The following is a 27,912-nucleotide window of genomic DNA, read 5'->3' on the forward strand; positions in this document are numbered from 1 at the left end:
TCCCGGCTAGTCAACGAGTACCGCACAAAGCAGAAAGCAGTCATGACAAGGTCTACGTCTGTACGCCGACGCGGTGAGGTTGAAAGAGAGTTTCTTACCTGGCTGCAAGGCAAATTCTATGGTTACTTGAGTTGGTTTCCCATTTGTGGATTTCACGCCGGTCCAAGGATAGGTTGAACATGCTTTACCGGAGTTGACATGTAACAATGCGAACCAATTGCTACCTGCGGCTGAGGCTATCGACTTTGAGGTAGGCAGCCTGATGCTAGGACAGGCCGCTGACTGCGAGGCAACGACCGAAATCTCTGCAGTAAAGCAGGGGCGCAGTAGAGCAGGTCGCACTGCCTGGGGCCAACGGTGATTAGGGTACAGTCATATATGATGAAACAAAAAGGGGTTAACCCCAGAAGACTGTTGAGACTTATACTTCAATAATATAAAGCTTTGAGGTTTGGGTGTCGGAACGAATCCCATGGAACCAAGTATGCAGCAGTCCCGTTTTCCCTGCCACCCCAGTTAGATTTGAGGGGGATGGAAAGAATAAAGACAGCCAAGTCTCACCATAGATAGCGATCAAAATACCAGAGTTGTCAGAGTACCGCATGGCTGACGACACGAGCTGATCCGCTGGCTGGGCTGGTTGGCGACAGGCTACACAGTCTTTGTTAAATCGCACCCAACTTCTCGTCTGCTCTGGGCGAGTTGATGATTTGGCGTCCGAGCTGGGCAATGCAGGGGGTGACAAACATGTTTTGAGGGAGATCGAAGGTGGACACAGTGCACACACGAAACTCTTTGGCAATCGGCAGGGATCAACCGGCAAGAACAGGGCTGTTGTATTGGGATTGGCAAGTAGCATGTATGCGTTGGCAGCTAATACCAGCTTGCCTATTCGTGGGCTCCATTCACCCAAATTTATCGCTCCACCACCTGCTTACCATACAAGAAAGAACCTTGACTCTGCCAAACTGACAAGCAGTGGACACACCATTCATCTCCCGCTTGTCTACGATTGGGTTAGTAACGATGCATTGTCTTGGATTTTGGTCAAGTCCCTCCTCGTCTCAACATTATCTCAAACCCGGGCTGTGCCGTCTGGCTGTCTGCATTCCACCTGTTAAAGCAAAAACGGGTTGATTGTGTTGTTGCTGGTTCTAAGTTACATGTGTCTGAGAGGAGCACAGCTCCTTACATAGTATACATCCTAGCCACTAGTAGGTCGGACCACCTTAGCCACACTGTCTCAACACCACCAAGGCTGGCTCATCTTTGCTTTTGCCTAGGGTCCCTGGTTTATAAACAGCGGCGCCCTACGAAGGCCCTGCGGATGCCTTATTTTCACTTGACTTTTTCCTTGTCTCCTCATTCCATGTGTCCGTCAAGGTGCACTTTCAACGCTAAGCGAACCGTCGTCCATCTCCTTGCCCAGACGTTACCCGCACGTCCACTAAAATTAAGATTGTACCTGATTACCGCTCCAAGGTTTGAGACTAGGTGCCTATCACCTCTATCTGGCTAATCCGGGCAGAAGGCTTTTGAAATGGGGAAAAATTATTCTATGAATATCGAAAGGGACAGCACCCCGTGTCCGTCTCCCGAATGGTCGCCAAGAAGACCCTCGAAACGCCGTAAGTGTAGCGTTGTGTCTCATGGGTCACCGGTAGCGGTGAAGTCCGAGAGACCTCGCGACGCCTGTTTTCCTAAGTCTCTGCTTCCAAAAACATCCCGCTCACACGGCTTTGGAAATGCCTCCGGGGCCGCTGCTTCTACAGGTAGGTAAACAGTGAACCCGCTATTCCTCCCCCCAAATGCTCCTTCTCCTCGATGTCTTTTTCTTCTTGTTTTTACTCCCTATACCATTTTGTTTTATCATACCTCTTTATCGTTGTGCCTGTCGTATAATCTTAATGGGGTTTGAGGTCAGACGAGTGTTATGAAAAAGGTGCAATGATGAGAAGTTGAGAAGAGAATGAACATGTTACATCCGTGGTGTTCCGCTCTCACCCCCATTCTAGCCCCGCCGTACGTTCTGATACACAGCCCATATTTCCTCTTTCATGTTTCTATCTTCGTTCAAGTTCTAACCTTGGAAAAGTCGATGCCTCACTAAGACTGGTAATGGTATTGCAAATTATTGAGTCAGTAGACTGACGTTACATATAGCAGCCCAGCCTCCGGCATCAAATCTTGACGCAGCTGCAACGTTTCCAAATAAACTCCAGCGTCGTCAGACACAAGTCCCATATCGACTCTTGCCTGCGGTACCAAGCGCTACTCCAGAGAAGGATGTAGAATACGAGGTCCCAAGAGAAGGTGATGCACCTTTTGTCAGCCCTTTCACCTCAAAGGAACGGTTGACTGTGTCCGCCTGCCCTCGTTTCGCTCGCCCTCATAATGGACAGGTGAACGGGTACGTCAAGTTCAACTGGCCTACGAAACAGGACTCAGGTCAACCGCCTGATCCTACGCCGTCACAATCAGACGATGATGTTGAGGATATAACGCCGCATATATCGCGATCGCGTCCAGACACTCACAACTCTGGCATGGTATACCTGGACATGTCTGCGCCCACGACATCGCGAACGCAAAGCAGGAGGGCATCATCCGTGACCATTGAGTTGGTGTTGGGAGGCAGCACTACATCGCAGGCAATGATGGTGAATTCATCACCTTCACCTCAAGTATTTGCACGAGCTCCGCGGATGGTTCCCAAGAAGTTCGGCCACAAGGCCGCCATGGCCGAGATGGATTATATCGACAGGAGATTATTCGACTTTTGTAAGTTCGTTGGGCGGCATTACTGGCTAGCAGCCATCAGTCCTCCATGCTTCAACTATCGCTGACTGTTGTTGTAGACATCAAGAACTGGTGCCCAGGAAGGAGTGTTCTAACAACCACAAATCTTTGGCTCAAAGACTTGGCTCCAATGGGTGAAAACAAAGGCATATTGCATGCTATTCAAAGCCTTGCCGGAGTTTATATCTATGACTATTTGCCAGATGAGCGTATCCGAAAACGAATTAACGAACGGTATGCCATGGCGAATGAATATTTTGTCGAACTTCTCACTGCACCTGAAAGCAGAATGCGCGGGCAGGGGCGAGAAGTCATCACCATGGCCGTGCTTCTTTCCATGCAAGATGTATGTACCACGGCCTCTTACGGTCTATGTTTCTGTTAGTTTTGCTGTGAAACAACCTAACAGTTTTCTAGGTTATCCTTACCGAACGACGTCTGAAAAAGCCTTACAAGCCCCGATGGCTGGAGGGGTTTAAGCAGGGTGAATATTTCCTTCAACAAACAGATCCTGGTCGTCGATTATGGAACGAAAGTTGCGGCACTGTTCAATACGACTCCCTTCGGATATCTCAATCAATAATCGTTGGTCGGGCTGTAATACTTGCCCAGCCGATGATGGAACTCCCTGACCCGACAACAATGAACCCCGAGATCGAATCCAACAGGCTTAACTGGCTTATTTACGGCACAGAAAAGGATATGCTTGAGATTCATGGTGGCTGCGGCTTTTCGAAGAAACTATTGCACACCATGAGCCAGGTCACATACTGCGCAGCGCGTTTGCAGCAGGAACCTGAGAGTATCATCGTCCCCATTACGGCAGGATTCTTAATGCGGACGTTGACAGACATGCGCCAATGGAGCCGTGAGGGGAAATCTTGGGAACAGTGTCGACAGCATCCCCAGACGATAACCCGGGTGCGTGATGCCGCGGATAATGTTATAATATCCTCTAAGGAGGACATGACGGACGTTACAGCCGAAGCATGGAGAATCGCAGCCATAATTTATCATCAGTGTCGTCTCTTAGGTAAGGTACGATTTTGGGAGAATGAAGAGAAGGAGGAGGAGAAGTGAGGGAGCTGGTTGAAGAAGGGACATGTTGTTGGAAAATCCGGGGATCCCCCTTCCTTTCAGGGTTTAGACTGTCAGACTGAAAGTCCTAGATTTAGAGTTCAAAGTCCTAGATGAAATCATCTAGAGATATAAACCCGAGAAGAACTCTCATATCAAAATGAACAATCAAGTTTTATAAAATACATTTTCACCCAGCACTACTGCGCAATATAAACAATACATGTCAAGGCATTGTTTTTTTCCTTGCCTGCTCCTTTGCTCCTGTTCTTCAGCAAACAAAGAAAAACTGGGCAAGTGCGCTAACATGGCTTTACCAATCTAGGCTACCACGAAACCACCCGGATGTTCTTGCCAATATGGACGATCTCGCCAAGTGCATTCGCATTATGCCCACATCGGGGCAATTGTTCACAGCTCAGGCGCCTTTGCTACCGGTATTTTTCTTGGGTTTGCTTGCTACTAATCCTGCGCACAAGGAGGTATCAAGAGCCTGGTTCCAACAAGTCACAAACACGCCAGTTCGAAGTGTAAGTGAAAACAATCAAGATAAAAGAAAGAAACGCCATCCCCCATTTTCGTAATCTGTGGTAAAGGGCAGGCTGGTTCTGCCCTTGGTCAGGTCTACTGAAAAATTACCCTATTGTTGAATTAGTGTGCTAATATCCCCCCAGAGTGTGCCTCCATTGTACAATACGCTCAAAAGAATCTGGAAATGGATCGACAACGATGTAAACCTCCAGCTCGGAACAACTCCTGTTCCCGAATCTCTCGGCCAGCGATGTCCTTGGTGGGAACACCTCGTCAAGAGGGTTGGCGAAGAGGAAGATGAGACTCTTTGCCTGACTTAAATGTCACTGCCGCGAAGGGAGTCGCTCTTGACCTTTCAAGTTACGCGAGTATCCAAGATCAGAATCGCGTTGAGATAAAGCCCTGGGATTGAGAAACGCGCTCAGCGAACACTTCTCCAGTGGTGACGTTGCAGGAGGGAGATGGCTCCACGCAGACATGAGCCTGGAGCTGGGGTAGATTAGAAGTGGTTTGCGGGATGCACTGAGCACCGGCAGTATAACAAGAAAAGTGTTTTACAAAACGTTTACATTCCAGCCTCTATAGGTAAAGATAACCAATCTCGTTCTCAGTACTAGATGCTCGCGTACCCATGTCCTCGGTCTCTATGGTAGAAGTTCAGTCCATGTTTCGCTGATCGGGTTTCGGCCCGCACATCGAGTCAGCGTGGTGTGTGACAGCAGATCGTTTTCCGGGCTATTCACCTTCTATTGCATTTCCTGAATGAACTAATATAGCCCAACCAGTATGCCCTTCACCTCTGGGCGAACTTATTCATCATCCTCCACCCCAATGATGTTCAAATCATACCGATACACCCGGTGACTCTCCGCTTGTGTCCTTTGTACCCGGTATCATCGTGGGCACGGCGTCATATCAACCACAGATCCCCGTCCAGAGATTTCCTGAATGATGAATCTGTCCTACGTGTAGGATTCGACTGTTTCGACTCATCGGAGCCAAGGGCAACTGAGAAGCGAATTCCATCCATCGTGCCCCTCCATCACGTAAACCTTGATGGCAGTCACAAATTTGCCAACAACCAATTCTAGGAGCGTAAACTAAGTGACGTAGACAATTCCCTCGTTACCCAGACAAATAGGGTCGCTCTCAGGCAAGTAAAGAGGAGGTAAGTTGTTGTCTCTCATGAAACTTCCATTGACGAGGTTCACACCTGATCAACCGACAAGAACGGGGCTGTTGTATTGGGACTACCAAGTAAGCGAGACACGGAAATTCCCCCAGAGCTTACAGAGTACATGTACGCCAACCTCGTTTAGCATTGGCACCTGCAATAAAGGAGCTGGGGTCCAGTACGCACCCCCTCAGTTAACTTTGCGCAATACAAGGGAAGGCGAACAAGCTTAATGGCTACCCGCCCAGACCGGGGATAAACTATACCCCTGAAATTGCCACGACCGGGGACACCTGGAGAATGGCTTCCAAACGCACTTGCCACCACTTACTAACCCCATAAGACTTTGCCGAGGAAAAGGACAATGTGATATGGGACACAGGGAGATTCGAATATATTATAGGTTTTATTGTAAAACGAGGATTGACACGAAGGATAGGTAGGATACAAGCTAGGGCCATCTAAGATTCGTTCTCCCGGGCGTAATAAACTCTCTCTCTCTAATAGAACACGCCCGTGATACTCAATTCCAGCTGCTAAAATTATTCTTTACAATTCAGGCAATGACTTTCAAAATCCACCTCACATCATACGGGTACAGCTAGTTACCCTGCCGTCGCTAAACTGCAGGTCGAGGTCACTGTACTTGGGGGGACGGCCCATGTCGAGGCCCCTTCACTGAGACATGAACTGTGGTCCTCGGTCTGGTTGGGCTTCTGCCCGGGGAGCCGCCCACAGAGTTCCTCTTCACTATCGGAAGGCTGCGGCCCCTTGACTGCGCCACGGGTCTTTAACCGTGGCGTGTTGCTGGACAGCTCCAGGGCCCCACCAGGGGAACCGCCATAGGCTTGGCCCGGGTTGCTGCTGTCCAAGTTTTTGCCCTGTCCGGGCCCGAGCTTGCCCTGCCACCAGCATTGGTAGAAAGTCTTGACGGCAGGCATGTTGGCGGCGATGATGCCCATGTCGATCTCGATGGCAGAGATGATGACCATCTTCCCCAAAGCCCAGGTGAAGTCGGTTGACTTGGCGAACTCGAGCAGGACAATGGCCCGCAAGGCGCCGCACAGCACGGCAGAGCCACCGGCGGTGATGACGGCACTGGCAGCAAGCTTTCTCTTGGTCGACATTTTCAAACTAAAAATGGTTGATAGAGGAAGGAGGAAGATACACAAATCCACAAAAAGGTTCTTTAAGTCATCGTTCATGTTAATAACCCATACTAGCCAATCCGTCCGAGGGAATAGGATGATGAGCTAAGACTAACCAGAGAGTACGGAATAAAGTATGCGCTGCGCGAACGGCAAAATGTCAGCGAAAGATCAACAAGCCCAATCGTTGCGAGCTTATCAGAGGAGCTTACATGTTGTTACTGATGCACTTGACGTTCGGGTAGAGCTCAGGATGGTAGAATGCCTTCAGCGGCCGGCATTGCAAGGCATAGAGAAGCCATATAGCAATGGTGGACCCGACATGGAAGGCAGTGACGAATAATAGTGGGATGCGGAGTGTCACTTTGCCGAAGATACGAAAGAAGGATAGCAGAAAGCACAGCTTGACGCCGAACTGCATCCACACATAGTAAAACTCCTCAACTAGGAGACCCTGGCAACCGTCTTGTGTTAACTTCAGTTCGTTCGCAAACCCTCTTGTGGATGCCAACTTGCGCCTACCTTGAGGAGGTCTGTCATGACCTTGGGTCGCGTTGCCATAACTACTTCAATGTGCCTGATGCATCTCATGATAAGCTTTTCTGTTTTTAATTTGCCCTTCCAGAACAACGGATGATGTGACGGAGGGGACTGCACGCAATACGATTTACTTACTCGCCGGCGCCCTTGTCGAGGAAGAAGTACAGAAGGGCTTGCTGCATAGGGAAGAAGATCTGTATGCCATTGCCGTTAGCTCGCATACGTTGTCCACGTGGTTCTCTGCTTCAAGGGAGCCGTACCACCATGCTTGCCATCATCCAGTCGTCCCAGCTGAAGGCCTGCAAGGCAATTTTTCTGACCCAGATGCGCATCAGGATCGTGACCATGGCAATACTGAAGAGCGTCGTGATGATGCCGTACGAGAGGGGGCGCTTGTCATTCATCTTAGTAATCGCAGCTGTGACTGCTGCTGCTGCTGTCGTGGCGGAGGCGTCCTGGCGGTTGAAAGGATGGATGTTTTGGGGCCCCGAGTTTAAGGAACGAAGCTCAGAGGAGGCCGCTAATATTTATAGGACTGCTGCCTCTCAGCCGTCCCCCCTATCCTGGGATCTGGGATCTCTAACCGGAGTATCTTTGCTTTGGCAGAAATCCTACGACGGCAGCAGGGGCTCGAGTTCCCCGAGGCTCGAGGAAGGACGTGACTTGTACCGTGTACGCCTCACCCGAGAGCAACCTACGATTAGTACCCTCTACCCTGTATCCGTACGCTGATGGTAATTTTATCCATACGCTACTCTGCATGCAACTTATTCCGGGGTCCACGGCCCTGCTTGCCCGTTCATCTACGTCCCCTACGTCTGCCTGCTCTTGCTCTGGGGTGATCGGGACTTCAATGGACACCAGCGTCAGCACACAGATCCTTGGCCATCCACAAAGGGCCACGTGGCGCCCGCCCTGCTATGGGCACTTTACTTTGTTTGCTCGCAATCGCCGATATGGATTCATTTCCAACTCTTTTCCTCCTTACATACCAACTTCAGTGTCACAAGCGAATTCTTGATCCGGGAGCCCTCAGGAACGACAGTGAGGAAATGAGCGCAGCACTGGAGCCAACATTGCGATCGTCGTGGCAGACCACTGCAGGCGTTTCAGCTCTCGCGGGCGTCCTCTCCCACCATATCGTCTTCCGGCCCTATGAGATCGATGGCGCTGCCTGGAACCTCGTCTTCACCTACATCGGCCTCTTCGTGGCACTCTGCATCGTCTATGCGCAGATTGCTGGTTTCGGGTTCTTTGCGAGCCTCTGCCACACGCTGCTCGTCGCCACGACCTACAACGTGAGCCTCACAGCCAGCATCCTCGTATACAGGGCTTTCTTCCACAGACTTCGATCCTTTCCCGGCCCTTTCATGACGAAGCTCTCGCGCTTCGACACATTACGGAAGGTGGCCAAGACCACCAGAGGCTGCGAAGATATCCAGGGGCTTCATAAGAAATATGGCAACGTTGTTCGAATTGGTACGAAAAGCAACGCCCGCAATGGCTGGGCACGGCATTAGAGCTCTAGCAAAAAGACTAATACCGGCAACAGGACCCCGCGAACTATCAATTAACCTCCCTTCGGCTATCCCACTGATCTATGGGTCGTTTACCAGAACCAAAAAATCACTATGGTACGAGCATGTCTCTCATGAAACTGACAAAATCTCCGTGAACTCGACGTGCGACCCGGAGGCACACAAGAAGCGCAAGTTGCTCTGGGAGCGAGCCCTTGGATTTCGAGGTGAGACAGACCAGACAAACCGCATCTGCGGAAACCTAAAGATGACCACGCACTGACATTCTATCACAAGCCATGAAAATCTACGAAACTGGGGTAACAGAAACGGTCAACTCGTTGCTTTGCAAAATCGCAGCTAAAGCTGACCGGACGATTAACATAACCAAATACAGCATGTTGTTCAGCTTCGATGTGATAGGAGTCGTTGGTAAGTCCCTTTAATACCCTTCTTCAATACTTATCTTCTTGTTTGTGGTGAAGAGGCTCCTTGTGCTAATGCAACAGAACAGGCTTTTCGAAAGATTTTCACATGGTCGAGAGTGAAACCGAGCACCCTGCCATCAAGGGCGTTCACGAGAGTATGATGGCTATCGGCGTCCTCGGTACAGTTCCATGGCTACTTTCTATGCTTGGCAAGATCCCAGGGGCTGCTGGCGGGTACGCGCGGTTCACGAGGTGGTGTCATGAGCAGCTCCAGGAGAAGCGCAAGGTAACACACATTTCCCTCTCCGTTTGAATCAATATCTAACTCCGAGCTAGATCATAGCTGGCGAAAGGGCTAGTCTCAAGGACCAGGACCCGCAAGATATCATGTCGTGGCTTGTCAAGGCCATGGAAGATGGTGATCCGTGTGCTCCTCCGGGCGATCAAGCTGTTGAGGAGGACGCTCGACTTCTTATCATCGCTGGAAGGTAAGTAGCACTCCCATTGTTCGATAGCAACTATGTATGCTGATACGTCTCCAGTGATACCGTCGCTTCAGCGATCACTAACGCGTAAGTACTGCCAAGGCAACCGCTACCAAATACCAAAGGCTGCATGCTAACATCTACAAAGGCTCTACTATCTCGCCAAGAACCCCGATCACTACCAGGCTCTGCAGGATGCTATTTGGCAGCATTTCCCCAACGGCGACAGTGAATGGACGTACAAAAAGGCCCGCGCCGTGCTCTACCTCGATTGGGTCATATACGAAACCCTCCGACTGAGGCCATCCGTCCCCGGCGGCCTCACCCGAGTGACACCGCCCGAGGGCCTCGTAATAGACGACTTCTTTATCCCAGGGGATATCGTGGTCTCGGTGCCGACCTACACCATGCAGCGCGACGAGCGCTACTGGCCTGATGCTCTCTCGTTCAAGCCTGAGCGTTGGAAGGGCCTGAGCACCGAGATGGTCCCCTGGATTCCCTTTACCAAGGGTCAAGGGTCTTGTCCGGGCAAGGCGCTCGCCATAATGGAGATGCGGATGGTACTGGGACGTATCGCCCTACTGTACAACATTTCCTTCCCCAAGGACGTCACTGCAGAGGACGTCAAGTTCGAGTTCAAGGACACCTTCACTATGAAGCTGCGAGGACTAAATATTGTGTTTACTCCTATATCGCGGTAATGGCATCTTTCACAGTGGACAATGGCGCCTGCCAGGGGGTGGCTCGCCTAGGTTTACACGTTCTTGTTGGCGACGTTGTCAAATTGTACGCGAACTCATCTTCAGATAGTGAGCTGCCTAGCTTATATTGGCTCCCTTTCCAACTCATTCCGTACCTTTGGCTTTGTCTATATTATACATCAATTGACATTACTTTTGACCGCTACGGCCCTGTTTGTTTCTCATATGATACCCCTTGGGTGTTAAACAGGTATTGAGCTGTCACCTGTAAGAAGGGATACTGTTGAACCCGATTGCTGGTTATTGATCTGTATTTTGGTGTGTCTTCTGTAGAAGCTATCTCGCTTGCCGATTTTCCCTCTTTTGGGCTAACACACTAGCTATCCTCCCGATGTAGAACTTTAAATGATAACAGTGTGTTTAGCGTTTCCTGCCCTCTACAGGAAACTGCGTCACACAGGCCCAGTTTGACATTCATCACTACAGTAGCAAACTCTGGCTGTGGAACTCTCCCTGTGGTTAATCCCTTCTGTGCCAACTCTGTATTCGAACTTTGAACTGTAGGGCTTTGAGTGTATAAGGCCCCCAAGTTTGTAGAGTAACGTGATGGAAGATGAATTTACGTCTAGTAGCCGTCCAAGCCGAGGTGCTGGGCGTTGGTTGCGGTCAAGAATCAGTGTTTTTGTTGCTGCCAGGCCATATCGGCTAAAAATCAAGGTTTTTCAAAGTTGGATCCAGCAAATTCGTTTTCAAGTATACCTTGTGGCCATTGCTGGCCCCTGAAAATCGCTGGAAATAGGAGTTCCTTCTGTGATTCAGAGTCCCGATCTTGCGGATTTTCGAAATTTCGATTTTGTTCCCAAGTTCGCTGGCGCCCAGTATGTCTTGTGAGTGTCCAGCCCAGTCCAGGAGCTATACTCAGGCTCACCTCTCGACAGCTCAGAGCTGATTAGGAGCTTCCAGCCTTCAGCTAGAGCACAATGATCCTTCTTTGAACTGGCGATTGCCCTTTGGCAGGACCCCGCCCTCATTCGCCTGATCCCCAACCCGTCTAGAATCATCAGCACCCACAAATCTCTTCGTCTTCACTCGTCATCCTGGCGGCCAACTTGTGTGTCGTCTTTGCTGGAATTTAACTATACGATGCTTCGAGGTCGGATGATGCATTTACCGAGGTGTTGGGTCTTCCTCAAGCATGCAGGCATTCTCCAGCATGTTGGTCCACTTTCCACTTGTGCTCGCGTGGCTGTGCTTGAGATGCTGTCTGAAGTGATCCGCTCGAAAGAACTTTTTGGACGAGTTACACTCTCGGAACTTATGCACGTCCTGCAGATGCCTAATACGTCCATCCCAATCTTGTTCAGTAGCGTGTCGAGGCGCATTACCACTGTTCAAAGCACCACTACCAGGGCCACGTCCAGACCGCGTGAATTCGTCGCCGCAGTAGCCACAGGTGTCAGCTTCGCCAGGTCGGTTAGTACAATCGTGAAAAGCCCTATCGTATCCAGAAAGAGCTGAGCATGACCACGAATGGCGGCGCACGTGGAGTGAATTTTGGTGACGCTCTGCCTCGTTCTTGTTCTTGAAGCGGTTGCCGCAGAATGAGCACTCGTATTGCTTTTCAGCGTTGTGAGCACTAGTTATCAGTGAAGTAAATAGTGCAAAATACCGTATACGATATTTTTCAGCGCCACACTGCACTGGATTGTTTAGGAATTCGGTGCACTGCACGGCATACGGTATTCCACTATATTTAAGTAATATCATATCGCACGGCGTGCGAAGAGCCACATGGCCTAAGCATGAAACTAACCAAATCGAGTAAGGCTGAGCTTCAAGATCGTCCCGCGGACCGTAACAAGATGAAGCTATTCAGAGCCAACATATAAGATTATACTATTGCCAGATAACGAGAACGATCGGGAAAACGTTTTCCTAGATCCCGCTCGCGTATTTTAAGGGTTTGCTTAAGCTACATAGTTGACCAATTTAACGTCACTCCTATTGCTTAGGTGTGAGAATGAAGTAGATCTAGAGGTCAAAAGAAAACTCCACAGATCCAAGCATTGTGAGTTTGAATTGCTTGCATACTATCTATTGCTCGTAATATCAGGTATAATGTTAGAAGTCCCCTTCTGTTCACCTTCTCCAATGATAGCTGTATCTAAGACAAGCTCAGCATCGTCAACCCAAGCCAAGTTGTGAGTCTTCGACCAGGACTTTATGCATTCAATTGCCTCAATTATATCAATCCCTAACCTGTTCCTGCGATCTTGGAGGGTGATTTTTGTATCGGAGAAGAGACGTTCTGGCTCAGCAGACATCGCAGGAATTGACAAAAGATCCAGCGCCATTTTGGAAAGGTTTGGATAGAGCGTTTGTTGTGTATCCTCAAGCCACCACCTTCGTACATCCTTGACTTTGATTCTTGGGGCTGATATATAGTTCTGATACTCGTCGAATAGGGTAGGAAGCTCGGAATCCTCATGTTCGTCTTCCCATGCCAGAAACGAGTTTTCAGAACAGGCAGCAACAGCATACATGGGCAAACCGTTTAAGCGGTCGAATATTTCCTCAAACGCTTGAACGGTTCAAAAATATTGCAAACGGTTAAACGAACGAATAAACGATTTATGACGGTGAGAAATATCCACCGCGCCTGCTCTAATATCAGTCGAAATAATGCCCACAATCATCACCAACGTCCTGAGAGTCACCCTCCGGCCGTGGGATTCCGATTAAGCCCATCCCGTTCTCATGCAGAGGCTACCTATATAAATCCTTGACGCAACCAGTTGCCCGTACATTCAATCATCTCGATAATGTTACATGTGAATCGTAATATATCCCATGAACATGTTCTTCTTGCCCCAGAAAAGTCCTCTCCGGCTCCGATGACTCTGCTGGGATAGGAATAATGCAAATAGCCATGAAGCTAAGTTTCGGATACTGCTTTCTCTGCTGTGGTTGACACCACCACTCCAGAGGCGTGCAATCCGGAGGGATATCTGTTGCATCAACGTTGATGAAGCTAGTGAAATCATCCCTAACACTCACGTTAATAGTCCTAACCTACAGCTTCTTTGATAGTATCGCGAGTTGATTTGGCTTCTTTGCCAGCGGTGGTGGCATCGACGTTGGGGTGGAGGGATGGTCGCTGGGTTGCTCGTAATTAAATTCCTTTTGCCAGTTCTGCTTGATATACGCGATGCGTTTGCGGGGATCAAGGAGGAGAGCGGCGGCGTATACGGGAACCTCGTCAGTTAGGCGGTAGTATTTAGAGAGGATAAACCATCCCATATCGATGGCTCGAACCATCCGTTCGTCGGAGCGTTCATCCAATTGATATATCTTCTGATGAAATGTTAGCAATCGACTTGATGTGGATAGATTGAATGGTACCTGTTGTTCTTCGTAAAGGAGTAACAACATATCCATTAGCATCAACGATTGTGAGATGGACGAGTCATCTCCCTCTGCATACAATGTTGCTGAAGCAAATGGCTGAAGAAACGTATGTACTTTCTTCCCAATCTCCAACTAATAGCCGATTGTCTCCGATGGCCTCTTCGTGATCAGACATGAAGGGCTGGATTTTGTCCTTCTTCCTAATCGCACGATCAATAACCTGATACCAGGACGACCAGCGGGTGCGATTATCCATCCCTAAACGCAGTCCCACTACCTTATCCCACGCATTCTGGTGGAGGCTTGATGAACTTGGCCACACAGCTAAGCCGTGAAGCTTGCGTAATGCAGGGACATTCTCAACGCCGCCAAAGCCGTCAGCTGATATCACGGACGTATTGCTAGCCGTGCTGCCCTTGCGCTTGTGCTTTCTGGCCGGCTCTCCGTTCTTTCTCTTTGCTATATTTTGTTCGGTGGCAGCCTTCTTTCGATGAGAGGCTAGGACCTTGGAAAACAGGGAGAGAAGCTCCTCTCCAGTGACACCGGATGCTGAATTAAGTGCTGCGACTAGAGCCTCTTTAGAAGATGCGAGAAGGAAGGTTTGAAGGGATAGATTAATGATATGTGCGATACAGCGTATACGACGTCCTTTGGCGTTGAATTTAATCTACTCAATGTCAGCCGGTAGCCTAAACTGCGTAGTTAACTAACCTTATGTCTACTCATTAGCTTGCGTTGTATAGACTCAAGACATGTGTCGTTTGAAGTCGCGTTGTCACCCGTGTGCCAACCAAATTTTGACTGTATCCCGTACGCCTCTAAAGTATCGATAACAGCCTGCACTTAAGCTTCTCCAGAATGACTCTCTGCACATTCTGGTAGAGATAGTAGTGCCTTACGAAGCTTGTAATCTTTATCTACCCACTGTGCACGCACAGCAAGTAGAGAATGTCTATGCGGTGATGTCCAGAGGTCTGTTGAGATATGAATCGGACTTGATCTCGCTGCTGTAAAAATCATAGTTTGCTGCAATATATCGGACCATCGTACGCCGTGAGGTAATGAGGGAGTCTTTGATGTATGGGTTACAAGCGAGAGCGAGTTGTTTAAACTTGTCCCATTCAATAGCCGAAAAGGGCACTCTCCGACGCGTGAGTATGCTGGTCAATGCTTCCTGATATGCTTGCGGGTTGAATGCATTTCGAAGTGTGTCGTCGCTTGCTGCAAGGCGAAAGAGCACTGGGTGCCCGATACAGACCTGGTGGATCTGGAACGGTGTTGAATGAAGATTTGCAGAACCAGCCAAGGGTATAACAAGTAGCCTTGGTCGTCTCTCTCCATAGGCCACCTTCTTTCCATCGGAGACCATCTCGATACGATGTCGGCCGGCGCGGGTACATACCCGTTTCTGCGGATCCTGTCCATCATCCATCTGGCATGGATGTTTTAGGTTAGTAGACCTAGCCCCATCATCGCAATTCCGCGCTCAAGCTTTCCTTTGTCAAAGTGGTTACAGAGAAAAGAGAAAAGAGTCTCGACAAGTGGGAAATGGCTCTACCGTGCTGAATCAGGAAGACGGGAAATGATATCGGGACTGCCAATTAAATGGGTCGTTTGCTTTGCGGTTGCCGCCTACACGTAGGTGATGAAACCCAACAATAGGGGTTGAGCTTCGTGAGATAAAGTCCCAGGATCGCTGCTGGCAAGACTGCACCTCATTCATCCGATGCTTGGGAGGTCATAAACGGGCAATTCTACCGCGACTTCCTGTCACATATTAGCATTTCCTCTTTACATGTGTCTCTATTCTACACCTCCATCATGGCCAACGGCACAAAGGGACTGATGGCACCATCCGAGAGTCATGATGTCAATTTTTATAATCTACAGAAGAATGCAATAATCATATACATGATTTACTGTGTTTGTGCCGTCGGACTTCTTGTTCTTTTCTTTATTCCTGCACTATTTCTTCGGGGCGGGAGCCGTGAACGACGCTCTCAGAACTGTAAGTAAGACTCAATACCTGTGCGGGTATCATCAAAGAAACATATGCTAATTCCGATGCAAGATATGATCCTCCCACCGTGTATACTTACAACGGTTGCCCAATTGATAATTTTCATTGCTGTCTTATTTTTCGATCACAATGTACATGCCTGGGAGAAATCTCTGGACACTGCCACCCGGGCTACCACGGTATATCTGCCCGTCATGAACGTATGATGGAGATTTATGCTAATCTTCCGATCAAAGCTTGTTTTCACTGCCAATATCTTCTTGATTTCGGGCACCGCTCTCGCAAGGCTGGTGATCTGTATCACCTACTCCAGCTTATTAACTCCCTTCAAGTGGGCTCGCTATGTTATCCGTTTTACAGGTGGTTTGGTGGTCACTGCCTCAACTGCTGCATGGTTCGCCCTTTTGTTCGCTTGCAAGCCAATCGACGCAGCGTGGGACCTTCGACTGTCTGGAGAAGCTCAATGTATTGATCGCTATCCATTCCATATACTACAAGCGGGCAGTGGGGCTGTGGCAGATGTTATTGTTATGGCTGTCATGTTGTACCATTGCCTTTCGCCTCGGCACTCGTGGAAGGATAAAGCGGTTCTCCTTACACACTTCAGCAGTGGCCTACTTCTGCCAATCCCTGCTGTGGCCCGGCTTGCCATCTTGGCTACTGCACGCGAAGACCCTGACACGACGTTTGTGTTGGCCCCGGCTATCCTCTGCTTCATCATTGAGGCCAACCTCGTCATCATGTACAATCTAATACCAGACTTCAAAAGGTTTGTCAGGATGTCTGGGAATCCATCGTCCCCGGTGAATGGTACAATGGACGGCCGTCAAGGCGGTATGCTTCAGGGAAGCAACTCAATCCTAGGTGGTGATGGTAGGTCAACGGATTCAGTTGGCGGATATTCATTGTCGGAAGAAAGTGCCGTTGAGCTGGTGACTCGCAATCCTTGAATAGAGAACCCCATGAGACACAGCAAGTTTACCTTTGGGTTGTTCGTGACCTGGAATCAGTTTAGTTGATACCCCAACCTCAGCATTAGCTTAATAATCAACCTGATTGCTCTAGATCTTACATCACCAAATACCTGCTGGGATGCCTCGGCTCACACTTGTAGGTCGCCTTAACTTGAACAGAGCAAATGGACTCAGAGGATTCGGGAATCAACGCTGAGCATAATGCTGATAACAACATAGCATCCCGTGTCCCTTGTCCTGGAGAAAAGCAGTGCCATGTCGCATCTAGTCTAGGAAGTCCCGGCGGCCCCATGGAAGTTGATTGACGCTGTAGGGCGCTTACCACGTCTGGCTGGTGTGTACATAAAAAGACTGTGACACTAAAAAAGTGGCGATGTGATACAATCCCTGTACGTGTGCTTGATCCGCCCACTCTCTGTGTTGGGAAACGAAATGATACATTGACAGGAGATCACAGACTTGAAGGAGACGGCCCAGCCGATAGGAGACCACAGCGATTCGGACGTCGTGTCGCTCTTGGACGTAGTGGAAGTCGATTGCTGTTGGGAATCCCCAATGCCCTTGACAAAGTTTAAGGGCTTGGTGTTTTGTTGCGAATGACTATTGATCTTGATGTGATGGTTGGGGGATGATGAAATAGATGAGCCATGATTGTCGTCATAATCACTTTTCTAGAGATTCGAACAATTTGGTTGAAAAGGCCAAATGTTGGTTTGGGCATTATCTTTGTCCGTTCTACCATCCACACATCCTTGGCCTCACCTCACCGCACTCACTCTCCCCTTGATCCTTGCCTCGGGCTCAACCTTGCCCGTTCTCTTTGTCTCCCCCACCCTCCTTTTGATCCCCTAATACCGACTTAGTGTTGGCGCCCCCTTTTCGGCATTACAGCCTCTTCACTTGGGTCCCGTTCGCAGCCATCCTGGTTTCCGTTTGACGCTCTCTACGAAGGACATACTACCTGACTCTGGATTACGACTCCACCTGGAACACAACGACAACCTTGAACATTGGTACTGCCCATAGTCCCCTATATTTTGGACACATATAAAGCCTTCTAAGTCTGCCTTGAGCTTCATCCATTCTTCCGGAATTCTTAAATAATACTTGCTCAACTCCGACTCTCACTTCCTTCAGTTCACTTAAACAGGGCCCTCATTACTCCTTTCCTTAGCATTGATCAGCGATTGCCTTACCATTTTATCCCCCGACTATCGTGTAAGTGTCAGGAAGGTTGCACATAAGATTACTATTGCACTACATCTTTTATAGAACTATGTTGACTTATGCTATACTCCAGGCTGACGTCGTTCTTTCCAGTAAGACAGCGGTGTTCAGTCAGACCAGCTCTCCGGGCATACACCTCCGCTTTTCCCAACAACATGGCCAACGCTTGTGCCCATCAGTTCCGAATGATCAAATCAGATAATACTCTGGTCCAATGGATATGCCAGCACTGCCGCTCTGGCCCTCACTGGATGATTTGGGAATGCGCATATTGCAAGTTGCATCTATGCCGACCTTGCACGCAGTCTGCTTGAGGGCTTGTGCGCAAGCTCCTAGGACAAGACAGTGTTTGGCATTCACATGTGGAATGTGTATATTGCCCCTTTGTTTTGCAGTGCTGATTGATCATATGCTGGCAGTTGTTGGCCATGACCAACGAAGATGGCATGTAGCTCGGTCCAATCATATAGACGTCTTGTTAGTGCTTAGTAGGTACAAAGTGACACGGGTGAGAGAGAAATCTATTTGTATATACATGCAGTGAAGACTTGGGATATTAAAGAGTGTTGCTACCTCGACGAAACTTAGGGTAGGAACCTAGCAGTGTCTTCCTAATCGATTCCAACATCGTGGAAGCAGAAGGTGGCCTTCGTCCATTAATTAAAGCATCTGAGGCGGCGTTGCCATGTGAGCAGCTTCCGAGTTATGGCAGCCAAATGCGCCTGTATCCCTTGAGAAGCTTGAGTTGGTCCTGGGATTATAACTGAAGAGATCTCTTTGCAGGCCCTCAAGAATGTGCATATCAGTTCGAAGTGCGCTCGTTGCTGTTGCCGACTGTCGGAGGAACTGGATTGTCTTGTGGAAAAGTGTTCGCAACAGTTCCTCATCCACAAAAGTGTGAAGCACAGGATCACGGAACGCAGCTGAGAGAACCAACAGGTTGCCCCATTGTCTACAAAGTGGTTAATTTTCGATTTAGCAGGTCAGAGAAGAAGAGAGAACTTACGCATGAGCTGTGCCGAAGATGTTGGTGATTATCGGCCTCTTGTCTCCGAGACCATGGAAGGCACGGGTACTTTCAATAAGCGCCTTGATGCCCTTTTTGGCCAACTCTACGACCCGAGGGTCGATATCGCCGTGCGTTCTGGCTTTGGGGTGAATGACGGGTGCCGTGACATCCTGTCGGAACTCGGAGCTGCCGGACGGAAATTTGGGGCTCGAGGCGTAGTTCTTGATCGAGTGCGAGAATTGCAGAATTTGGTGGATGAACGGGCGGTAAGTAGTCACCTCTGCACCCCAGTACTTTGCACGCAATCTTGCGGCCAAGATATCATGGGCCGGTGGGTCATCCTCCTTGAATGCAAAGCTGGGGGCAACCCAGCCCATGCCCGAGACAGCGTCAGAAACGATGCCGACGTCCCTGAACTTGTCATTGCCTGCCTTGGCCGGATCTTCAGGGGCGTAGAAAATTCGATGAATGCTGTTGAGATGCGTTCGCAGATACAGTTGACACGCTGATTGAAGCCTTCTAAGAGACTCATATTTGGATGCGGCATGTCATCTTCGTACGAGAGCAGTCCTGACGGTGGGAGTGGCAGCTCCGCGATGAGATCGCTCTCAAGCTGCAGGCAAGTCCAGAATGTCAGAGCAAGCTGATTGTATTTGGGATCCTGAATTAACTCGCTATTGCGCTTGATTCTCCTCATCTTGTCCAAGCTCCTGAAATATTGTCAGTCACACATGGCCTTTGTCCCAGTCAGGGATTCTTGATACTTACGGTATCATGATGACCTGCAAATTGTGACTGGCCTTGTGGATATAAGAAAAACCCTCCATCGGTCTGCCCAGCTGACCATGATACAATCCAGCGAAAATATTGGCATACACATGCTTCATGCTGTTGTATGCGCCGAGGTGGTTCCCAAGAATATCTGTAGCGTATGCGAAATATTCTAAGCCAGGTATCGCCTCATGGTTCTGCTTAAAGCTGTAGCCATAGCGGAAACCACCCACGTCGTGAATCGAGGACCGGCGGCTGTGAATGTTCCTGTCCTGCTCATTGGGTGAGGGTAGACGTGATGAGTGCGGGTAGGATGAATATCCTGGAGGAAAACCCTGGCTGGGCGATTGTGGGATGGCCCCACTGCCAACAGCCAGGCTACCATGGAGAAGAGGCTCTGTGGGATGGACGACGTCGGGCACGTTACCTCGGTGCAGGCAGACCTTACCCAAAGCCAGAACTATGAGAACTAAAGCACTGTGGATGGACCGATCTGGTCGACCAGTGCGTAGTGGCTTGGAACCATCCTTGCCTGACGATCGTTTTCTCTTTGAGCCTGCAGTTTCTGGCACCTGCAAGCCTCCTCCAGCGGCAAAGATGGGCTTGGAGGTTAGTTGCTTTGTCGAGCTTGGCTGTGATACTGGCAGACTATCCAGAAAGTGCGAGACCCAATAGTCTAAGAGCTTGGGTTGGATAATAGGGTGCATGTTGAGAATGTTTTCCTTGAAACTTTTCACATACGCCCATACTTTCGACTTAGAGAAATCGGGATTCCCATCAAGTGCCAAAACACCACCTTTGTATTCCACTTGATCCGGAGGGCTAAGTTCTCCAAGCTGGCCCCAATCAGCTGCTGGCGAAGGAGATGACATGTCCGATGAATTGTCGGCCATATCCACGTTGCCATGATCGGTCGGTTCTCGAATGTGTCGCCATGAGTGAGAATCTTCACCCCGTCCATACACGATCAAGGCGCCCCTGTTATGTTCCTGGCTGATAGGATATTCGCTGATGTACTGAATGCCTTCACGCTCAATGCGATGTCTGGTAAGGTCACGAGCCCCAGGCCAGTCCAAAACCAACCCTGCCAAAGTCGTATGGTTGATAGGAATGGCAGGCTCTCCAGGGGGTACAGGCGGGCCAGGCTCAACCTCCATCTCATCCTCGGCCATCATATGTAGGGGCATAGGCTCTGATGATGGATGATTACGGTAGCCATCGTTATAGTAAGGGTCGGCACCGTTGGTGACGTAAGGCGATGCTGGCGCACGTTTGTACTCGTCACCCACCGATGTTTCTGCCTCCAGCGCTGATGTCGCAATGTGCTCCAGCAATAGTGACTCCATCTTGATCAGCCTTTGGTCGAACGGCCCCAGATGCGACATAATCGAATTAAGTGAAGTCTGAACCGTACTGAGACTGGCTAGAATATCGGCTTGGGCCTTGTCCGTACTATGTACCATGTTTAGTGACTGCAAGAGTAGAGTAAAGATTTACCAACTTACGCCTTGGGAACTGGTTCGCGGTATATGCATTCCACGCCTTTTTCGTTGCACGTTTTGCATGGTTTCTTCTCGTCGCACTTAGCCTTTAGCTGTCGGCAATGGTCACACGCCTATTTCATCTTAGCACTTGCACGTTCATAGTAGAGAAGCCTCATACCTGAGAAGCTCGTATATACTTCTTCTTGGAAGGGACGGACGACGAATAGACACTGTAGAACGGCTCGTGCCCTGAGGTGTAGCCTCCATGTAGCTCGTAGTATGTCTGATGAGGCACAGGAGTCGGCGGTGGAAAGCTAGGCGCATGATAGACACCCGGGGCTGGGGGCATGGAAGGCGCACTCTCGTAATTCATGTGTCGCGGTGGATTATCCGGATATGCGCCAGGAGGTGGTGGTGGTGGGAGCGAAGTCGGCGGGAGCTGCGGTGTTGACGACATCCCTTCGGGCTCATGGTCCGTCGAGTTAGGTTGGTGTCCATCCTCAGTACGGCCCCGTTCTATGGGAGTGTCTCTTGAGCCATACGACGTTTCTGGGTGATGCGCTGGATGCGCCAGCGACGGAGCGGGAGGCGGCTGTTGCTGTTGCTGTATGTAAGGATGATAAGGCTTTGGTGCATGATGGTGAGAATCAGGGTCGTGATACGTTTGCAAAGACGTGGCGTTAGAAGGTATCGGCGGAGCTGAGGAATGCTTAACAGGTCGTGGAGGGTAATATCGATACGGGCTTGGAGGAAGATGGGGAGCGCCGGGCTGCCTTGTCGGGTTGCACAGCATTTTAAGTCAATGTCCCTACTCTGCATCAAACTCGGAACACCAGAGGGGCGTGATTGACCCCTCGTTTGCAGAAATTACGTACAATCTGGCTATCAAGGGGATGATGTTGTTTTTTCTTTCTGCACCCATGAAATGTAGCATGACCGCGTGCTGTTTGGTTGCTTGTCCGAAATCCAACCTCGCGCACTTCTGCCTCATAAGGCAGGGTGACGTCGCAGAACCCACAAAGCGTGGGATGTGCCATTTCAGCTCCAAGCTTGGACCCGCGCGACAGGGATCTTTGATAGTGTCTCGCCACACCCTGTCTGTGCGGACTGTCTTCTAAAATGCGGAACAAGGGCCCTGAATAAGGTTGGCGCACAGGGCTATTAGCGCCATAGTGTCGCCTCCAGGTAGTCATGTATACAGTGCCAGCTATCATGCTATTCGCACATTAATGGCCGATCTCCCGCACCAGTCCCTGACAGCTTTCGCTAGGTGACATTCGTCAATACCTAGCACATGTTCAGGGGGGAAATAAAACACCGGACTCGACTACAACCAGATATTAACTACAACAAGCAAAAAAATCTCGAATATAATCTATTGATTATACTATGCGAGTATATAAGAGATAGAGAAGAATTCACTGATTCCTATAATAGTTAACTATATGATTTATAAAAATAGTAATTTTCCTTAGTTAATATTATTATAGTCGATGCAACTTATCGACGTTGGAATCTCACGTCCGCAGTCTTGTTTCCTCCTTTAGCACATGTCCATCAGGGAAAAAAATCCAGTTTTGGGAATCTGAAGGACAATATAGTAATTTTAGCCGTGGAATGCGCTACGGAATGCATTAATATCTACGATCATGCCTTTGCAAAAGCCAGCCAGGCAAGAACTTAGACACCAACCTCTTGATTGTTGAGTCGTCAGTCTGTTTCTCCCTACTTGGTGTATTCTGAAATAGATACAGACGTTTTCTGATTTGATGGCAGGTAGGATGAGAAAATGGATACGCCTTTGACGAATCCCATTGCACTCGCTATAAATGCGATCGTCACTATTCTTTTGTCCAACTCAAACGATGGCGGGGGCATATGTATGCTTACTGGGAGGATGTCTTCTCTGGCGGCCAGAATATGCAGACAGTTCAAATGGACCAGACAATATGAAAGGGAATTAGGCTCGTACCCACGAATGAACATCTTAATTAAAAGAAAGAAAAAGGAAAAAAGTCTAGATAAGTGAGGCAGTAGAACAGGGTTCTGTTCCCTGATACCTCGTCGCCAGAAGACCAGGAACATAGGCGTCTGCATCTTGAAAATTGGAATGTTTATCCTGCATACGAGCTTTAATTGGAGTTGAAAAATCGTTGCCGAAGAGAAACATCAGTCGATTTTTACTGGGTACAGCACAAATATCTTCCATGCTACTCCTACCTTTCACTTTTCTATATGATGCCGAAGTCCCCCCAATTCAAACAACAGGTAACTTAACTATCAGACTTCTACATTCTCCAAATTGATGTTCATCCCCAATGGCTCCTCCATCGCTTGCCGCAGTGACGGCAATCAGCAGATGTTATTGCATCCTTAATCTTAGCTAACAGGTCGTTTTTTTTCACGGCTCGTATCTTTGGCATTTCGCATAGAACTCGCAATGCCTCGTCCTGTCTGTCACTCTCTGGACTCATACAGATGAGAATACTCTCAAGGAAGGGAGACAAGTCGTCGTCCCCAAGTTTTTGGAAATGATCGTGCTCTATCCTTAAGAGTTTGGGCGTGACTGTGAGGCAGCTTTTGGTTATATATGTTAACCCAAAAACCAAACTGCCTCTTAGGGTAAATGTAGAGTGTAGAAGGCCTGGTTTGAGAATGATTGCTTGATTTCCAGTCTGGATAGCAACCTTGCCTCCCTTCAGACGATCCCATGAGCTTTTTAAAATCTCCTGGGATTCTCGATATTCGTCCCAAATGGTCAGATTGTGTTCGGTTGGAGGAAACATCACCCAGAGTTTGACGCAACCCCGCCCAACCAATGTTATTCCCTCATAACCTTGATCTATTGTCGGCTTAGCCATTTGTGAGGAGGGATAGTGTTCTATATGAACATACCGACATGCAAATCAATAAATGTGCCTTCTGGCGTGATGTTTGTGTAGGTTTTCATCTCCGAGTCACTCGGTTCGCCTGCAAGAACCTTAGGCCTCTTTACTCCATCCCCAGGGCCCAAATTTGTTGCATATTTGACACAGGACGGATTGGGCTTGTCGAGCTGAGCCAGGACGGGTACCAAGTTAGCGATCTTTAGTGGACTGCGCGGCTTTTCGCTCGAGTAAACTGTACAATCATTCAGAATGTCCTCATCAGTGACACCCTCAACCCGGCAACTATCTGCAGGTAGAAAGTAGCAGTCTTGGGAGGCTTCTTTCAGAGATGAGAGTCCTCCTGTGCTATGAATTAATCTCTTGACCAACTTGGCTAATTCCGGCTCAGAGTATCTGGGAGACTTATCAGCAGACTCATCAGCAGACTTGACAAATTCTCTAAGTAAGTCATGTGTCTCTAGACCCACACCATTGTGTTTCCCCAGATGCCTTGGGAATTGCTTTGCTATCTCAGTAAGGCAATAATAGCACTCTCTGTCAGGCATATCTGAATCTGGCCCACAAAAGCATTTATAGATAATAAGTTACTATTAGAGAAGAAGAGAAAGTACTAGGAAGTTCGTGGGAACTGTCGTGAGGACTGTCGTGGGAACTGTCGTGAGGACTGTCGTGAGGACTGTCGTGGGAACTGTCGTGAGGACTGTCGTGGGAACTGTCGCGGGAACTGTCGTGAGGACTGTCGGGAGGCCTGTCGTGGGGACGGGTGAAGCTATGAATTTAACGTGACCCCTTTCTGGCCCTACAATCCCCCTGTTTCGATTCTTGATCACTATTCCAGTAACCCTCCTTGCCTTCTGCAGACCGGTGAGGTTCCGATATCCCAGACATAGAGACGCGATCCGTGTACCCGTGAACTGCCCCTGGCTGTTTGCTCAGACGAGGCTGTTGGATCATCCCAACCCGTTCCCATCCCGGCCAGCCATGGCTGCATTCCGTTCTCTCGTACCCTGTAACTATTTCCCTTTCTCAAACCTGCATTGCGTACCTTGCGTTTGCAGGGGTCTAGAGAGAACGCCCAAAAGGTCGCGCATGCTACTGCATACGTGCTTTGCTTAAACGAGACTGATGATCTTTTACAATACACTTCTCGTCTTTGCTTAACCTGTTTCTCCTTGTTGTTATTACACATAGAAAACATCTGGAGTTTCTGGGCAACAATTCATGAACTTCAGGTTCTTGATATTTGTTGTGGAGGGCGCTAGCAGCAGATCTGCATTAGGCTTGTCGGAGCACGTTGAAAGATTAGCGGCTGAAGTTGCAAGGCTAGGAATGAGACACCTTGCATCTTACCCCACTCCCCCAGCTCTTCGCAATTCTCATTCCCCCCCAGCTCCTCGCAATTCTCATTCTCCCCCAGCTCTTCGCAATTATAACTTTCCCCCAGCTCCTCGCAATTCTCATTCTCCCCCAGCTCTTCGCAATTATAACTTTCCCCCCAGCTCTTCGCAATTCTCATTCTCCCCCAGCTCCTCGCAATTCTCATTCTCCCCCAGCTCTTCGCAATTATAACTTTCCCCCAGCTCCTCGCAATTCTCATTCTCCCCCAGCTCCTCGCAATTCTCATTCTCCCTCTGGCTCCCCGCGATTACAACTTTCCTTTCTCTGTCACTCGCGCTATTTCCGGTCATGTCCGAAAACACAGATCAACTCAATCTGGCTCTTGACACAGTCCAGAAACTGCTTTCTGGTCTCCCTACTGACTACTGTATCGCAAAGCTGGATGCTGTCATACAGCGCCTATCCCAAAGCTGGGCGTTTGCTAAGCTTCATCGTGACTGGCAGCTGGGTTCCTCAGAAGGCATCAAATCCTGCCAGTTAAGAAAGCAAGTGGGCCACTATTTCAAAAGCGTGTATAGCCCAGCAGCGCGGAATACGAAAACTATTGCTGAAAAAAAGTCGCGTGAGGCCCTCGCAGCCCTCAGTATCAGAGCGCACCTGATAAACAGTGCGTCATATACTGTCGGGAAAACTAAAGAACTTCATCCTGACATCATTAAACAAATGACCCAGGATCACCTCATTGAAAAATTTATGGTTGTGATATGGAGTGGCAGCTTCATGAAAATGACGCGCCGTGTCATTTTGGACTTAGGAATAAGGGAATTGACAATAGGTACCTTTCCAATTACTCTCTATGGCTTCCCCAACTAACAAGATCAGCCTTCATCTCCATCGACACTCAGCAAAAAGACATATCGCAGACGTCGCCAGTTGAAGAACTATCGTGTGTGGAACCCATTCAGACATTTCAAGGTCACGAGGCGAACAAGCGTAATTGGAGCGAAAGACAAAGAAGCGAAGAAAACATCTCCCCAACCGAGACTGCCACACAAAAGCGGAGGAGAGTAAGCATCAGCAAAACGATCAATGACTCGAGTCTTGCCATATCGACAAAGGGGCCGACATCGCAATCGAATGATCGAGACGTTTCGAATCCTCCAAAGCAGATGAATAAAGGTAGATTATGATAAACCATGTTTTAACAGTGACTAATCAGCGAATAGACCGAAGGTTACACGGAATTTGTCACCAAATTACCTTCGAATCTATACAGGAGTACTGGGACAACGGCTTGAAATTGTCCATGCTGATGAACCCAACCGGAGAAGCGTATATTTCCACATGTGAAGATCCAAATAACCATCACTTAAAGTCATGCCTCAGTATTTGGCTCTCAACAACAACGATGGGGGACAAGATGATTAAAGGAGAGCCTTTAGACGACACGGACTTGGAACTTTCCTAGGCATTAGTCTACCTTCCTCAACCAGCCGGCTCTCCAACTCGTACACGTTCAGATGTTTCGAGGCTGGCGGTGGTATGACTGCCTTGTGGCCTTCACTAGTCCCGACCCAATTTGAAGAGCCTGAATGCCCCTCAGATGAAAATTTGAAGCCAGTTGTCCGAGTTTGACCTTGCTGCACCACACGCTTGGATGGCCACTGCGTAACTTCATTTCCATATACGATTTCTGACGTAGGCTCGCTAAAAAATCCGTTCAGGATCTCGAGAGAAATTATACTGCCGAGATGGTGTGTTCTCATAATGTGAATAAATCGTGGTATCAATTTTGAGACCAACTCTGGTGGTATGTTCTTTGGAATAGTGCCTCGTTGGTACTCATATGGACGCAAACCGTCATCGTCAAGAGCAAACAATCGCCCATATGCATTCGACTGGCGCAATTCCGATAGCCGTACTTGTTGAACCCGGCGGCAGTTAAGCTCTTCGAAGTCTTCTCCGATTACCACATGATCATCAGCCAAGCAGCCATGTGAATGGGACTCATGGACGCCAATATAGCTCTCGAGTCCATTTTCCCTGATCAGTCCGCCGATTTGATTCAAGACACTCTCCGAAAGTTGATCCCGGTTTGCTAATTCGAGGATTTCTGGCAGTTTGGTGTAGCTTGTGAGTTGAAGTTAGAAGACATCAATCAAAGGCATGCATCGAGAGTGAAACCTACAGTTCATGACTCTTTGTGAAATCACGATTAGTGATCCTCGCATTCAAGCCGGGCACCTTGATGCAGGCTTGTGATACAGTGGCCATGATCTTCTTTGGTTCCGAGACAAATCAAGAAGGCCGGGGTATGTGTGAGTTCTGATCCTTCGGTCACTTCGCTCGACAACAGCGTGATGAAGGAAGGAACAGGAGTGCAAGCGGGGTTG

General features: G+C 49.0%; 12 protein-coding genes across 12 annotated transcripts; 5 read left to right on the forward strand and 7 right to left on the reverse strand.

The window, feature by feature from the left end:
• Positions 1-1,599: 1,599 nt before the first annotated feature.
• On the forward strand, positions 1,600-3,879 carry FPOAC1_013047 (uncharacterized protein; the record flags this gene model as incomplete). Its single annotated transcript, XM_044857389.1, has 5 exons — positions 1,600-1,628; positions 2,096-2,121; positions 2,164-2,781; positions 2,859-3,145; positions 3,217-3,879. The coding sequence occupies 5 exons, from the start codon at positions 1,600-1,602 to the stop codon at positions 3,877-3,879; spliced, it is 1,623 nt and encodes a 540-aa protein (XP_044701572.1).
• Positions 3,880-4,235: 356 nt separating this feature from the next.
• Positions 4,236-4,727, forward strand: FPOAC1_013048 (uncharacterized protein; the record flags this gene model as incomplete). Its single annotated transcript, XM_044857390.1, has 2 exons — positions 4,236-4,406; positions 4,551-4,727. 2 exons carry the CDS (start codon positions 4,236-4,238, stop codon positions 4,725-4,727), a joined length of 348 nt encoding a protein of 115 aa, XP_044701573.1.
• A 1,459-nt stretch (positions 4,728-6,186) lies between these two features.
• Positions 6,187-7,673, reverse strand: FPOAC1_013049 (uncharacterized protein; the record flags this gene model as incomplete). Its single annotated transcript, XM_044857391.1, has 5 exons — positions 6,187-6,715; positions 6,942-7,183; positions 7,252-7,306; positions 7,405-7,463; positions 7,530-7,673. 5 exons carry the CDS (start codon positions 7,671-7,673, stop codon positions 6,187-6,189), a joined length of 1,029 nt encoding a protein of 342 aa, XP_044701574.1.
• A 552-nt stretch (positions 7,674-8,225) lies between these two features.
• FPOAC1_013050 (uncharacterized protein) lies at positions 8,226-10,400 on the forward strand (the record flags this gene model as incomplete). Its single annotated transcript, XM_044857392.1, has 7 exons — positions 8,226-8,748; positions 8,822-9,013; positions 9,084-9,218; positions 9,301-9,500; positions 9,551-9,702; positions 9,757-9,786; positions 9,848-10,400. The coding sequence occupies 7 exons, from the start codon at positions 8,226-8,228 to the stop codon at positions 10,398-10,400; spliced, it is 1,785 nt and encodes a 594-aa protein (XP_044701575.1).
• A 1,167-nt stretch (positions 10,401-11,567) lies between these two features.
• On the reverse strand, positions 11,568-12,943 carry FPOAC1_013051 (uncharacterized protein; the record flags this gene model as incomplete). Its single annotated transcript, XM_044857393.1, has 2 exons — positions 11,568-12,036; positions 12,660-12,943. 2 exons carry the CDS (start codon positions 12,941-12,943, stop codon positions 11,568-11,570), a joined length of 753 nt encoding a protein of 250 aa, XP_044701576.1.
• Positions 12,944-13,211: 268 nt separating this feature from the next.
• On the reverse strand, positions 13,212-14,534 carry FPOAC1_013052 (uncharacterized protein; the record flags this gene model as incomplete). The annotated part of the gene is made up of 4 exons (XM_044857394.1): positions 13,212-13,446; positions 13,477-13,754; positions 13,885-14,475; positions 14,520-14,534. 4 exons carry the CDS (start codon positions 14,532-14,534, stop codon positions 13,212-13,214), a joined length of 1,119 nt encoding a protein of 372 aa, XP_044701577.1.
• Positions 14,535-14,760: 226 nt separating this feature from the next.
• On the reverse strand, positions 14,761-15,240 carry FPOAC1_013053 (uncharacterized protein; the record flags this gene model as incomplete). Its single annotated transcript, XM_044857395.1, has 1 exon — positions 14,761-15,240. The coding sequence occupies one exon, from the start codon at positions 15,238-15,240 to the stop codon at positions 14,761-14,763; it is 480 nt and encodes a 159-aa protein (XP_044701578.1).
• A 389-nt stretch (positions 15,241-15,629) lies between these two features.
• Positions 15,630-16,778, forward strand: FPOAC1_013054 (uncharacterized protein; the record flags this gene model as incomplete). Its single annotated transcript, XM_044857396.1, has 3 exons — positions 15,630-15,816; positions 15,880-16,007; positions 16,065-16,778. The coding sequence occupies 3 exons, from the start codon at positions 15,630-15,632 to the stop codon at positions 16,776-16,778; spliced, it is 1,029 nt and encodes a 342-aa protein (XP_044701579.1).
• A 1,911-nt stretch (positions 16,779-18,689) lies between these two features.
• On the reverse strand, positions 18,690-22,086 carry FPOAC1_013055 (uncharacterized protein; the record flags this gene model as incomplete). Its single annotated transcript, XM_044857397.1, has 6 exons — positions 18,690-18,981; positions 19,036-19,509; positions 19,599-19,748; positions 19,807-21,261; positions 21,315-21,424; positions 21,472-22,086. The coding sequence occupies 6 exons, from the start codon at positions 22,084-22,086 to the stop codon at positions 18,690-18,692; spliced, it is 3,096 nt and encodes a 1,031-aa protein (XP_044701580.1).
• A 1,516-nt stretch (positions 22,087-23,602) lies between these two features.
• On the reverse strand, positions 23,603-24,425 carry FPOAC1_013056 (uncharacterized protein; the record flags this gene model as incomplete). Its single annotated transcript, XM_044857398.1, has 3 exons — positions 23,603-24,135; positions 24,189-24,348; positions 24,420-24,425. 3 exons carry the CDS (start codon positions 24,423-24,425, stop codon positions 23,603-23,605), a joined length of 699 nt encoding a protein of 232 aa, XP_044701581.1.
• Positions 24,426-25,867: 1,442 nt separating this feature from the next.
• Positions 25,868-26,817, forward strand: FPOAC1_013057 (uncharacterized protein; the record flags this gene model as incomplete). Its single annotated transcript, XM_044857399.1, has 3 exons — positions 25,868-26,354; positions 26,402-26,586; positions 26,746-26,817. The coding sequence occupies 3 exons, from the start codon at positions 25,868-25,870 to the stop codon at positions 26,815-26,817; spliced, it is 744 nt and encodes a 247-aa protein (XP_044701582.1).
• Positions 26,818-26,943: 126 nt separating this feature from the next.
• On the reverse strand, positions 26,944-27,793 carry FPOAC1_013058 (uncharacterized protein; the record flags this gene model as incomplete). Its single annotated transcript, XM_044857400.1, has 2 exons — positions 26,944-27,649; positions 27,708-27,793. 2 exons carry the CDS (start codon positions 27,791-27,793, stop codon positions 26,944-26,946), a joined length of 792 nt encoding a protein of 263 aa, XP_044701583.1.
• Between the last annotated feature and the right edge of the window lie 119 nt (positions 27,794-27,912).

The sequence above is a fragment of the Fusarium poae genome, assembly GCF_019609905.1.
Source record: "Fusarium poae strain DAOMC 252244 chromosome Unknown contig_1, whole genome shotgun sequence".
NCBI classification, from domain to species: Eukaryota; Fungi; Ascomycota; class Sordariomycetes; order Hypocreales; family Nectriaceae; genus Fusarium; species Fusarium poae.